The 13,784-nt window shown below is 56.7% G+C and overlaps 1 protein-coding gene across 1 annotated transcript; it reads right to left on the bottom strand.

Annotated features, from left to right (window-relative positions):
* Positions 1-679: 679 nt before the first annotated feature.
* On the bottom strand, positions 680-11,273 carry RHOT2 (ras homolog family member T2). Its single transcript, XM_069734772.1, has 19 exons — positions 11,158-11,273; positions 10,648-10,706; positions 10,431-10,512; positions 9,108-9,151; positions 8,441-8,494; positions 7,775-7,827; positions 7,587-7,695; positions 7,372-7,473; positions 7,165-7,263; positions 6,919-7,027; positions 6,594-6,714; positions 4,571-4,655; positions 4,185-4,330; positions 4,008-4,108; positions 3,651-3,781; positions 3,328-3,408; positions 2,199-2,321; positions 1,752-1,948; positions 680-1,476 (listed from the first exon to the last, which is right to left on the bottom strand). Exons 1-19 carry the CDS (start codon positions 11,192-11,194, stop codon positions 1,359-1,361), a joined length of 1,851 nt encoding a protein of 616 aa, XP_069590873.1. The 5' UTR covers positions 11,195-11,273; the 3' UTR covers positions 680-1,358.
* Positions 11,274-13,784: the final 2,511 nt, after the last annotated feature.

Below are 13,784 nucleotides of genomic sequence, written 5' to 3'. Positions count from 1 at the left end.
CCAAATTCCTCAGAGCCTCTCATTTGCATACTAAAAATAAATTAGTAACTCGAGATACAGCTCCGATTACTGCAATGTTCCCTCACAAGGGAACAGATCTCATAGAAGACTGACTCCCTGTAAAACGTTTATCTGTGGCCACCACTAGGGGGAGCTCAGATTACTGCACACTGGGTTATTATTGGGAGGGGTCTGCAGTCAGCTCCTGACCTCCCCCTAGTGGTGGCTGCAGGTAAACAGGATTATCATACTATAGGTAGATCAGAGATGTCAGGCTCCAGCTGCCATAAATATCACTCATTTGCTGCATAAGACCCTTCACATAACCCCAGCAACAGCGGGACTACTCCTGAAAGACTCTGCGCTGCTGTGAGAACGCTGTGCCTACATATAAGTCTAGGTCTATTGGACGCATCTGCTGCTGAGCAATGGATGATCTACGTCCTGCCCAGAGACGGGCGACATCGCTGGGCCCTGCGCTGATCTCGTGGCAGACCATTGGGAGAGAAGAGCTCCCAGCAGCACAGAGTATTTCAGATGACAGGTGCTGAGCCAAGTCCTTCCTAGCACGATCCCTTGGCATCACTAGCTGAGCCCAGACCCACCAGTCACTCCCGACGTGCGCCCCTCGTGTCACGTACGTGCCCCTCCGGTTATAACAGACGACAGAACATTATAATTTGGGGTTTTCCTTAAAATTGTTTTATACATAATTAGATCCGGTGTGAAATCGTTCCGTTCACGTGAGACTGTACACACGACTGACCACCATGGCCGATCGTCCAGAACATCGGGGGTCCGCACTGCAGACTGTTCAGCTGGGAGCCCCCTGATTACTGCTGAGAATTACATCAGATCAGTTCATTAGGAAATAAAGATAAAAAATAGAACTCTGCATCCGCCATCTTCACTTTGGTTTTGTCTCCGCTCCATTCACTTCTCCACAGCATTTATTGATCCTGAGCTCAATCCAGTCTTCTACTCCAATCACATCCAGAGCTGCGGCCAATATCCCATAACGCACTGCTTTCCGCTGTGCACATTACATCTCCGATAATGCAACACAGCAAGAGACATGTGCACAGAATTGTGACTGCAGCTCCGGCTGTGACTGGAGTATGAAGTGGCGCCCGGCCTGTACATGCTGCCAACGCAAAAGAGAATTCAACACTGGAGGGGGGGGGGGATAAAAAAATTTTTTTAAAAGGGTAAAAATGAGGACACAACACCGTTCCTTTGTCAGTGCCCAAGCAGAAGGGGTTAAAAGTGCCAGTGCCGGGGTGGCAGCTCCTCCGGGCGGTCACAGTGGTCGTGCGGTGGATGCTGGTCAGTATCGGGAGGTGCAGAGGCAGCGCCGGTTATTTGCTGCGCAGCAGAGCTTTGTAGAGAGTGAATCCCACGACGGCGGCGACTGTGGCTCCCAGCGCCACCCGCAGCCAGAAGGAGGCTGTGCTGAGCTCCGTGTCGTGCAGGTGCCTGCGGGGGAGGGTGAGAGAGGCGTCAGGGTACAAGGCGGTAACATCGGCACAATGGACCCTGCAAACAGCCCCACAAAGCTCAGCTTCCAGATCGGAAAAGAGACTATAAGGTCCAACACTGATCATATAATGTGGGCTGAGCTGGCCAACAGCGGGGGTCCATCTAGACCCCATGGCGGTGCCTCTGACATTAGTCTGTATTTTGACAGTTTAAGTCCAGTTTTAACAGTCAGGCAGACCACCCCCCATGAATCAATGGCGTCCAATACTCACGGAAAGGCAGCAGCCGTGGCCAGCTTGTTGTAGATGACTTTGTCCACGGAGCCCTGGCAGCTGAAGTGGTACGGTGTCGGCAGCCGATGCTTGTGGCAGAACTCGGCAGGGGAGATCCCGTGCTGCTGCTTTACTTCTCCTTGGTCCCATTTACAGCCCACAAACAGGCAGGGCGTCTGACTCTCCATGTAATGTTGCTACAGGAGGGGCGAAATATGGAGGGGAGGGAAATATGGAGACATTTCAGTAATCTGGCGCTCAACAGTCCAGAATCTGTGGTCAGGGGCTGGACCGGAGGGATTCTCGGGGCAGAGATCAGAACCAGAGGGACTACTCATTCCTGGGCACCCGATAGTCTGGCATCACACTTCATCCATGGATGCCAGACTATTGGACTCATGTCAGACAGTGAGTGGTAGAGGTCGTCCTCCCGCCCCGGACACGCACCTTGTAGATACTGGCGCAGTAGTTGAAGGATTTGGGGTCAGTGACATCGTACATCAGGCAGGCGACATCGCAGGCAGCATCCGACTGTTTCAGGAACTCAGTGTCCACGTCCACTTCAAAAAGCTGGGGGAAGCAAGCGGCGGACAAAAAGTCAGTGCACCCCGATTCTGAATGAGGGGCAGTCTCAGAGGCTCTCCCCCATGCTGCACACGGCAGCTTTGCTTTTTTTCAGATTGGCAAAAGGGTGATTTATACGAGAAGTAAATGACGACTACAGGGAGAGGCTATAACACCCCGATAATGGCCGCTCTTAGGTGCCCGCAGTGTAAAGCGTCTCCGAGCAGCTTCCTGCGAGTGTCAGGGAAAAGAAATATGAAGACTGGATGTAACCGCACCAAACCCTCAGCTGTGAGACGTTTATGAGGTCGGGGTTTTCAGTCTCTGGCTCTTCTCAGCCAGCAGAGATGTGAAAAATGACGATGAATACTACAAGGATAAACATGTAGTCAGGAAAAACTCGGTGGCAGGAGAGGATGCGGCAGCACACAGATGTGCGGTGTGTCGGTGGAGGCAGCACAGATGTGCGGTGTATCGGTGGAGGCAGCACACAGATGTGCGGTATACCGGCGGCAGCACACAGATGTGCGGTGTATCAGCTGCAGCACACAGACATGAGGTGTATTGGCGGCAACATAGACATGCGGTGTACTGGCAGCAGCACATAGACGTGCGGTATACCGGCGGCAGCACACAGACGTGCGGTGTATCGGCGGCAGCACACAGACATGCAGTGTACTGGCAGCAGCACATAGACGTACGGTGTACCGGTGGAGGCAGCACACAGATGTGCGGTGTGTCGGTGGAGGCAGCACAGATGTGCGGTGTATCGGTGGAGGCAGCACATAGACGTGCGGTATACCGGCGGCAGCACAGATGTGCGGTGTATCGGCGGCAGCACACAGACATGAGGTGTATTGGCGGCAGCACACAGACATGAGGTGTATTGGCGACATAGACATGCGGTGTACTGGCAGCAGCACATAGACGTGCGGTATACCGGCGGCAGCACAGACGTACGGTGTAGCGGTGGAGGCAGCACACAGACGTGCGGTGTATCGGCAGCACTTACAATGAGATACTTCTCCTGGCCGCCCACGAGCACCGTGTTGACGGAGTGGAGGGAGGGCTCCCTGAGGGTCCGCAGCTGCTCCTGAGGATGGAGAAGGCGACAGGTCACAGGGGCGATGGCGTGTGGGCAGACAGGAACATACAGTAATATTGGGGAAGAAGCTTCTCATGGAGGAGCAGCAGAGATAAGCGGAGCCGACGGTCACCATCACCTGATAAAGGAAGGTGACAACAAAGAGGCCTCTGACCCCGCTAGTGATCACTTATCTGCCGGACCATGTCTCTGCTTCCTGCATATGACAGATGGAGACGTTGCCCCCTCACCTCCAGGTTCTGCCCCAGGAACGCCCGCAGGAAGGCAGATTTACCCGTCCCGCGGGGGCCGATCACTTTACATAGGAAAACGTTTCTCTGCGTCTGTCCCTTCTCCAGGTCGATCCGCTTCTCCCGGGTCACTGAGGGAGACAAGAAGACGCGTCCAGTAACAATACCCATCGTAGGGGGCCGTGCCCCCCACAGATCAGCCGGGCTCGTCGGCTCGATCACATCTGGTGCCGCTCATCTCCCATGGAACAAAGCATCGAGCTCGTACAGTGAGTAACCGACCGTCATCGACCTTAGCCCAGGTCTGGCCTCACCAGCGAGACACATGTAAAGCAGCCCTCCGGACCCCCGACGTACCGGTGATGGCCTGCGTCTGGCTGTCCTGCTCACACAGGATCGGATACCCCAAATACCCCAGATGTTCCAGGCAGCGATGGACGTCCAGATAGGCCACCAACCTGTGAGGAGGAAGCGCAGGACAATGCAGGACCTGGCAGGACCATGGGAGCACGTGACACAGCGCGGAGAACTTACGTCCACTGGCACATGAACCCGTGGAGGGGGAGCAGGCCGTTCTCCGCCAGGCACACCGTGCTGCTCAGCTCCGGGCCCCACGGGGTGTACGGGAAGACGCTGAAGAAGCTCTGAAGCTCCGAGCGACTTAGGGCACCATCACCATCCTGAGGACACAGGGGAGACTAAGGATCAGACTAGGGGGTAAACGAGGCGTCATCATCTGATAAGAGCCCCCCAAAGTAAGAGACTCCCACTCCGACTAGTGATTTCTAGGGGCACTGGATATTCCAGCAATCAGATCATTGACCCCTAATTAGGAAAGAGGGGTCCAAGCTTAAACATAACCAAACCCAATGCTCCTGATCTGCCCCAGCGTCCGGACGGGGGGCTTCTGTGGGTCTCACCAGGTCGTGCTTCTCGAAAATCTTCTGGAGGAACTGATAGCCAAAATGGTTGAGCTCAGTGGAGGAGTCATGGGGGACACGCAACCTGCGGGGAAAAAAGACGTCTGTATGGGGGCGTCTAACCAACATGGCTCCTGTATAGTTCTGCCCCAACTGCCCCCTTACCGCGGGATAACCAGGTCATGCTGCGCCCTCCGCCCCAGAGGAGAGCTGGCGGACAACCCTGGATGGCAGTTACACTGGTTGTCAGCCAGCTCTTCCCAGAGTCAGGGATGTATTCTCATGTGAAGCGGCTCGCGAAGGGTTAAGCAATAGTTGGCAGCGGGCGCGGGAGCGTCTGCCGTGTGTGAGCAGATTTTCGATGCAGATGCTGCAGTCAGTCGCACGCTCCGTGATGGCTCAATAAAATCTGTTCCTGGATCCGTCACTGCTGGCGCGGAGGCTGAGCGAAGCCCGGAGGAATAACGCAGCGCGCTGGGAGAAATGCTCTGCACGCTGCTCCGCACCCCACAGCACTGCCGCTACGGGAAGCTGAGATACCGCGGACTGTTTGTAGAGTCCTCACAACCCAGAATCACTGCCGACAGCTCCTCGTAGCTCAGCTTCCAGCACCATGTGCAGTCTTAACCCCCTCATGACCTTGGGATTTTCCATTTTTCCGTGTTCGTTTTTCGCTCCCCTTCTTCCCAGAGCCATAACTTTTTTATTTTTCCGTCAATATGGCCATGTGAGGGCTTGTTTTTTGCGGGACGAGTTGTACTTTTGAACGACATCATTGGTTTTAGCATGTCGTGTACTAGAAAACGGGAAAAAAATTCCAAGTGCGGTGAAATTGCAAAAAAAGTGCAGTCCCAAACTTTTTTTTTTTTGATTGGCTTTTTTGCTAGGTTCACTAAATGCTAATACTGAGCTGCCATTATGATTCTCCAGGTCATTACGAGTTCATAGACACCAAACATGTCTAGGTTCTCTTTTATCCAAGTTGTGAAAAAAAATTCCAAACTTTGCTAAAAAAAAAAAAAAAAATATTGCGCCATTTTCCATTACCCGTAGCGTCTCCATTTTTCATGATCTGGGGTCAGGTGAGGGCTTATTTTTTACGTGCCGAGCTGACGTTTTTAATGATAGCATTTGGTGCAGATACGTTCTTTTGATCGCCCGTTATTGCATTTTAATGCAATGTCGCGGCGACCCAAAAAATCGTAATTCTGGCGTTTCCAATTTTTTTCTTGCTACACTGTTTAGCGATCAGGTTAATGCTTTTTTTTATTGATCGGGCGATTCTGAGCGCGACGATACCAAATATGTGTAGATTTGATTTTTTTTATTGATTTATTTTGGATGGGGCGAAAGGGGGGTGATTTAAACTTTTATATTTTTTTTTATTTTTTTCAAATTTTTTTTCACTTTTTTTTTTTAATCTTTTGGCATGCTTCAATAGCCTCCATGGGAGACTAGAAGCAGGCACAACGCGATCGGCTCTGCTACATAGCAGCGATCTGCTGATCGCTGCTATGTAGCAGAAATGGAGGTGTGCTGTGAGCGCCGACCACAGGGTGGCGCTCACAGCAGGACGGCATCAGTAACCATGGAGGTCTCAAGGACCTCTATGGTTACAATGGAGACGCATCGCCGACCCCCGATCATGTGACGGGGGTCGGCGATGCGCTCATTTCCGGCCGCCCGGCCAGAAGCGCCGGTGAAATGACGCTGTCAGCGTTTGACAGCGGCACTTAACTAGTTAATAGCTGCGGGTGGATCGCGATTTCACCTGCCGCTATTGCGGGCACATGTCAGCTGTACAAAACAGCTGACATGTCCCGGCTTTGATGCGGGCTCACCGCCGGAGCCCTGCATCAAAGCGCAGTATCTGACCTTGGACGTACTATCCCGTCCGAGGTCAGAAAGAGGTTAAAGGGCTATGCCTATCAATACTATAGCTCCGCTAGGTGGGGGTCTCACGGATTGGGGTCCGATCCTGAAGATCAAGGGTCTAGTGGAAACCAGGAAGATTGTGACTCACGGTGGGTAGAGGTAGTCGTCAGTGAGCTCCAGCGTGTCGTCATAGCCAAAGCGTCGCAGTATCGTCCATGTGGTCTCGTGGCGCCCCCGCTGGATGAAGAGGGTATTGAGGAAAAGGAAGCCTGGGATTAAAAAGGAAAAGCCCTTACTTGTGGAGCACAATGGCCGCCATCATGGTAGATCGCTGTCGTCTCTCCCGACTCCCACATACAGACATAATCAATTATTTTATTTTTTTCTTAAATTGCCAGTTAGATAATCCCTTTAATGCCTACTCTTAAAGGGTAGGTTACCGGTAAAATACACAACAGAGCATCTGATCTCACCGCTCAGCGTCAGCCCATTGTCCCGCACGCCCTCCGCGGTATTCTTCCTGACAACCATCTTCACGTCTTCCATGGCCTGAGGAACCAAGGGGTTCCCGAAACAGGACTGCTACCTCCCAAGAGACGGCGAGACACCGATCAGAAAGACAAGAACAAAGAGGCGACTGGTACATACAAAGGGTCCTACCCCCTGGGGGGCGCGGACCACCCGCTGTGTGAGCAGCCATGGAGATCGGGGTCAGATACCTGGAAATAGTTCAGCTCGTCGTCGCTCAGGATCTGGTTGTTGTCCTGGTCGGAGATGGTGAATATTCGGGTCAGCGCTTTCCTGCACTGCGGCCTGAGCTGGAGAAGGATCAGATGTAATGAGCCGCGGCCCCCCACATCTCACCTAGGTGGGCGCCATCGCGTTACACAGCACCACACAGGAGGGTGGAGATCACAGCCACGCACCTGCTTCTCCTCCGGGTCGTACAGGGGGGCGGTGGGGTGCAGGACAGCTTTCTGGGCGTAGTAGAAAACTTCAGAGATGTTCTTGAGGTTCTTGGCCGAACACTGGAGGACGGAGAGACCCGGAGGTGACTGTGACGTAACGGCTCATATAGGTACGATACCGGTGTAATGCCTCCATCTCATCACTGGGGGCGCCGCACCACACGGCCACTTACCTCCACGCAGGTCTCGATTTCTGAAAACTGGTTCATAATTGGGAGGATGGATTCCATGGAGCTGCCACACTGGAGGTCCGACTTATTCCCCACCAGGATTATGGGAAGCCTGCAGGGAAGAGAACGCCGATAAGACGCAGGTCCGCTGCCCACCGCCAGCAGGACGGGGAGACGACGGACAACCGTACCGGGAGCTGCGCTCCACATGGCCATTCACCAGCGGGATCCACTTGGAGGAAATCTGGAAGGAGAGTTCCTAATTAGTAATAAGGTTATTGATATAAATGTAATTACGTGTGAGGAGCCTGGATGAGCGCAGACATCTGATCTCGGCCCTCAGCCAATACCTCACTGTCAGCCCCTTATCCATCTCTCAAGCTGTAGAGCGTCACCTTTACTATGTAATATTCTATTCTGCACGCACAGCATCAGATGCACCGTACACAGTACGAGGAACTGACGCAAAGCAGGACACGAGCACAAAGAGGCGAGGAGACGGGCCGAGAGACGGGCCGGAGCTGCAAAGTCTCCATAGTTCTACTCGATAACATTCTTCACTCCCTGCAGCCACCACTAGAGGGAGCTCACAGAACCTGACATAGAGCTTCCCTCGTATTAAGATATGGAGCTCCCTCTAGTGGAGGCTGCAGGCAGAGCATGTGACAGCGCAGAGGGTTTGGAGCTCTGCAATAGGAAAACTGAACCCCAGTCACTATGAAGTAATCAGCACAGAGTTTTGGATCTAATCATATAATAAAAATAAATGATAGAAACTCCTTTAAATTGCCCCTTCTCAAGTGTAACAGAGCACGTCAATGTCATAAGGAGCGCAGCTCTGAAGTCGTTATCCTCACCTTCTCAATGGTGCTGGACTCCGAGACATCGTACACAATGCAGACAACGTTTGCCTGAAAATAACAGAATCAGCAGCGAAAGTCAGAAAATAAAAATAATCAGCCCTCCCTCCCTGGTCTGGAGAATGTACCCAATATCCGTGATCAGACCCCTCCCCGGCTGTTTCCTTGCCCCCGGCTGTTTCCTTGCCATTTGTTAGCAGCGTTTCTGTTAGCCATTATAAAGTGTCATCCTCTGAGGACTCTCCATTCGGATTCCCCTTCATGCCCAGCACCGTCCTCCCCGCACACAGACTGGTGCAGTGCCTATAACCACCACCAGAGGGCGATCTCTACACAGCAGCACATGGCTCCTATTATTCACAATACAGATCGCCCTCTATTGGTGGAAGCAGGAAATGTTGGCGATCTTTTTGCTGATTATTTGGTTGTAGCGTCTCCGACGCCACCCAGGTGCGGTGAAACGACGCATGCGTCGTGCGTTTTTCCGAAAACGCACGACAACGCAACGCATGCGTCCCCAATGATAAAGATAGGGGCGCATGACGCATGCGTTGTCGTGCGTCGACGACGCTGCGTCGCATGACGCTAATGTGAACGTAGCCTTAGTGGTAGTGGCGACGCCGCTCGCTGTTATCTGCCGGGCAGCGTGTGACGCGTCTCTTACCTTCACAATCTCATCCCTGATCTCATCTTCCGTTTGCTCCACTTCTATGGATATAAGAACACGAGCGTCCGTTATACTGCAGGACGGAGGACGATCACTGTATGATGATCCAACATGAACGTCACTGGGAGCACAGAACTCCCCACACCCCGCCTGTGTAATCAGGGGGCCAGGAGCCTGGTCTGCCCGGCCTCCATGCTTTACACTTCTGCTCTGATCCTCTAATAACAGCTCTACTATACGACGCCAGCTGAGCCGTCAGGGTAGGACGTAGTGTGAAACGTCCCATCGGAGCGCTAGACTGCTGCGGTGTCTCTCCCCTGGGATTTGGAGAGTTCGCCCCCAGCAGTTCGCCCCCGTTTGTCCTTGTGGTTCATGAATTCCCGTCCGTCATCAATCCACATGTCACAATAGTGCTGTACAGATACAGAGTGCTGCACGTTTGTCACATGTTAAATCAACTGTTTCCATCTGACATCACGGGGAACCGTTAGACTAAACTCCGTGACCCAAGGAGCTGCGACAGGTAAGTATCATCCAAATGTGCGGGGGTCGAACTGCTGGGAGCAAAACATCCTACAACCAACGGGGCAGCAGCAGCCGGACACATCCGTCCCATAGCGCTATGTGCCAATCATACAAACGTACGACTGTCCCGAGGTGAAGGGACCGCGCAGGGGAGGGTCCCGAGGAGAAGGGACCGCGCAGGGGAAGGATCCCGAGGAGAAAGGGACCACGCAGGGGAAGGGTCCCGAGGAGAAAGGGACCACGCAGGGGAAGGGTCCCGAGGAGAAAGGGACCACGCAGGGGAAGGGTCCCGAGGAGAAAGGGACCACGCAGGGGAAGGGTCCCGAGGAGAAAGGGACCGCGCAGGGGAAGGGTCCCGAGGAGAAAGGGACCGCGCAGGGGAAGGGTCCCGAGGAGAAAGGGACAGCGCAGGGGGAGGGTCCCGAGGAGAAAGGGACCGCACAGGGGAGGGTCCCGAGGAGAAGGAACCGCGCAGGGGAAGGGTCCCGAGGAGAAGGGACCGCGCAGGGGAAGGGTCCCGAGGAGGGACGGGGGCTCCAGCCTGCACAGGAGAGGGTCCCAAGAAGCGACAGGGACGCCCCGGAGAAGGGATAACAGGGGAGGGTCCAGAGAAGGGACGGTGACTATCCTGATGGGACCCCTCTAAACCTTTCTTCCCCTGCGAGCGTCCCTGGGCCGTACAGTCGTGCTATAACAGGCGGCCTCGTTATGGGAGGTCCCGGCCCCCCGCCTGTCAGCAGAGACGTCACGTTTACACCGGGTAACGGTATGACTAACAATGGGCGCTGCGGTTACCGGACGTATCCACGATGTGTGTGGGCACTCGCTCCGGCGTCACGTCGGCCGGGATGGTGATCTCCTCCGCACGGGCCGGCACCTGGTGGACGGAGAGGATGAGGGGTCAGTACCAGCAGCGACACTCATCTGCTGACGGACTACAACTCCCAGTATGCAGTCTGCTGGGAGTTATGGTTCGGCGGCAGCAGCAGCGATGATGACTTAGCACTCCTACCTCGTCCGGGAACTCCTCCCCCACCAGCGCCATTATCAGAGACGTCTTCCCCACACGGGCTGCGGGAGGAGAGGGAGGAGACGGGTCAGTACAGGCGGAGGAGGGGGCCGCACTGGGGAGGGGTGGTCCTGTGTGCGCTGCCCATGATCTGAGGGGTCCCAGCAGTCAGGACCCCCACAATCAGCACGTGGAGAGGGGACAGTACACAGAATACCGAGCGACAGTCTCCATAACGTCTCTCTGGTCACATCCAAAGCTGCAGCCGAGGTCTGTGGTCACCTGAGCGCAGGGCATTGTGGGAGCACAGATACTGGGTCACATGACCGGGGTAAGCAGCGGCTCTGCAGCTTTGGATGTGACTAGAGAAGAAAATTCCTTTGACATCTCGGAAATCACAGCCAGAACCTGCAACTCCCGCCTGTGACAGGACGCGGCCATGTGCGGAGGTGACATTGACGCCCCCGGGACACAACCCGCCGCCTCTCCGCCCCCGTGTGCCCCCGCTCTCACCCTCCCCCAGGAGGAGGATCCTCACGTCCCGCTTCATGATCCCGGTGCCGCTAACATGGACTTCCGGGTGTCCAGGCGGACAACCAGTGACAGGACTCCTCCACTTCCGGCGTCTCTGCGGCAACCCTTACGTCACTTCCGCTCCACGCTTACAAGCGCGAGTAAGAGGCGTCAGGATGCCATGGTAACGAGGGAGGGGCGGAGCGGAGACCTGGCGGAGCGCACGTAGCCCGGGGGAGGGGAGCAGTCACGTGACTGCAGGTGAGCGCCGGCGCGGATTGGGCGCGGATCCTCCACATTACCGCATCATTTGCTGATTTTGCGGCTTCTGTTTTCGTCTGATCCTGCGATCATTTTGCACTTTTATGTTACTTTTTTTGTTTCTTTCCTTTTTTCCCTTGATAATTTCTCTTCTCCATGTTCGCGGTAACTTGCTGTTGTGTCTCCTCCGCTCCCCGCGGGTTCAGGTTTCTGGAGTTTTCAATTTCTTTTTTCAATTTTTTTTAAAGGATTTGTGAGTTTTGGTGCAAAAAAATGAAAAAATAACGAACGTTCAGGATTCTGTGGAAAATATGCAGTCGGTCTGATATCAGAGATGGTGAATCCGGAGCAGAACTCTGTGCCGCAGCACCGCCTGCAGGAGACGGGCGGTAATGACCGGTGCCGCCACCTGCAGGAGACGGGCGGTAATGACCCGTGCGGCCGCCTGCAGGAGACGGGCGGTAATGACGGGTGCCGCCACCTGCAGGAGACGGGCGGTAATGACGGGTGCCGCCGCCTGCGGGAGACGGACGGTAATGACGGGTGCGGCAGCACCGCCTGCAGGAGACGGGCGGTAATGACGGGTGCCGCCGCCTGCAGGAGACGGGCGGTAATGACGGGTGCGGCCGCCTGCAGGAGACGGGCGGTAATGACGGGTGCCGCCACCTGCAGGAGACGGGCGGTAATGACGGGTGCCGCCACCTGCAGGAGACGGGCGGTAATGACGGGTGCCGCCACCTGCAGGAGACGGGCGGTAATGACCGGTGCCGCCACCTGCAGGAGACGGGCGGTAATGACGGGTGCCGCCACCTGCGGGAGACGGACGGTAATGACGGGTGCCGCCGCCTGCGGGAGACGGACGGTAATGACGGGTGCCGCCGCCTGCAGGAGACGGGCGGTAATGACGGGTGCGGCCGCCTGCAGGAGACGGGCGGTAATGACGGGTGCCGCCGCCTGCAGGAGACGGGCGGTAATGACGGGTGCCGCCACCTGCAGGAGACGGGCGGTAATGACCGGTGCCGCCGCCTGCAAGAGACGGGCGGTAATGACGGGTGCCGCCGCCTGCAGGAGACGGGCGGTAATGACGGGTGCCGCCGCCTGCAGGAGACGGGCGGTAATGACGGGTGCCGCCGCCTGCAGGAGACGGGCGGTAATGACGGGTGCCGCCACCTGCAGGAGACGGGCGGTAATGACCGGTGCCGCCGCCTGCAAGAGACGGGCGGTAATGACGGGTGCCGCCACCTGCAGGAGACGGGCGGTAATGACCGGTGCCGCCGCCTGCAAGAGACGGGCGGTAATGACGGGTGCCGCCGCCTGCGGGAGACGGGCGGTAATGACGGGTGCCGCCGCCTGCGGGAGACGGGCGGTAATGACGGGTGCCGCCGCCTGCGGGAGACGGGCGGTAATGACGGGTGCCGCCGCCTGCGGGAGACGGGCGGTAATGACGGGTGCGGCCGCCTGCGGGAGACGGGCGGTAATGACGGGTGCCGCCGCCTGCGGGAGACGGGCGGTAATGACGGGTGCCGCCGCCTGCGGGAGACGGGCGGTAATGACGGGTGCCGCCGCCTGCGGGAGACGGGCGGTAATGACGGGTGCCGCCGCCTGCAAGAGACGGGCGGTAATGACGGGTGCCGCCGCCTGCAGGAGACGGGCGGTAATGACCGGTGCCGCCGCCGCCTGCAGGAGACGGGCGGTAATGACGGGTGCCGCCACCTGCAGGAGACGGGCGGTAATGACGGGTGCCGCCGCCTGCAGGAGACGGGCGGTAATGACCGGCGCGGCCGCCTGCAGGAGACGGGCGGTAATGACGGGTGCCGCCGCCTGCAGGAGACGGGCGGTAATGACGGGTGCCGCCGCCTGCAGGAGACGGGCGGTAATGACCGGCGCGGCCGCCTGCAGGAGACGGGCGGTAATGACGGGTGCCGCCGCCTGCAGGAGACGGGCGGTAATGACCGGTGCCGCCGCCTGCAAGAGACGGGCGGTAATGACCGGTGCCTCCGCCTGCAAGAGACGGGCGGTAATGACCGGTGCCTCCGCCTGCAAGAGACGGGCGGTAATGACCGGTGCCGCCGCCTGCAAGAGACGGGCGGTAATGACGGGTGCCGCCGCCTGCAAGAGACGGGCGGTAATGACCGGTGCCGCCGCCTGCAAGAGACGGGCGGTAATGACCGGTGCCTCCGCCTGCAAGAGACGGGCGGTAATGACCGGTGCCTCCGCCTGCAAGAGACGGGCGGTAATGACCGGTGCCGCCGCCTGCAAGAGACGGGCGGTAATGACGGGTGCCGCCGCCTGCAAGAGACGGGCGGTAATGACCGGTGCTTCCGCCTGCAAGAGACGGGCGGTAATGTCCGGTGCCGCCGCCTGCA

The sequence above is a fragment of the Ranitomeya imitator genome, chromosome 7 (genome assembly GCF_032444005.1).
Source record: "Ranitomeya imitator isolate aRanImi1 chromosome 7, aRanImi1.pri, whole genome shotgun sequence".
NCBI lineage: Eukaryota > Metazoa > Chordata > Amphibia > Anura > Dendrobatidae > Ranitomeya > Ranitomeya imitator.
Note: the sequence above shows the minus strand (reverse complement) of the source record. Positions and strands in the feature narration are given on the sequence as shown.

Excerpts from the sequence above, each read along its gene's own strand:
- RHOT2 (XM_069734772.1), bottom strand. The coding sequence starts at position 11,194 with ATGAAGCGGGACGTGAGGATCCTCCTCCTGGGGGAGG. Across the intron at positions 9,152-10,430 it reads ACACATCGTGGATACGTCCG|AAGTGGAGCAAACGGAAGAT; the intron begins GTAACCGCAGCG and ends TTATATCCATAG. Across the intron at positions 7,696-7,774 it reads CATGTGGAGCGCAGCTCCCG|GCTTCCCATAATCCTGGTGG; the intron begins GTACGGTTGTCC and ends TCTTCCCTGCAG.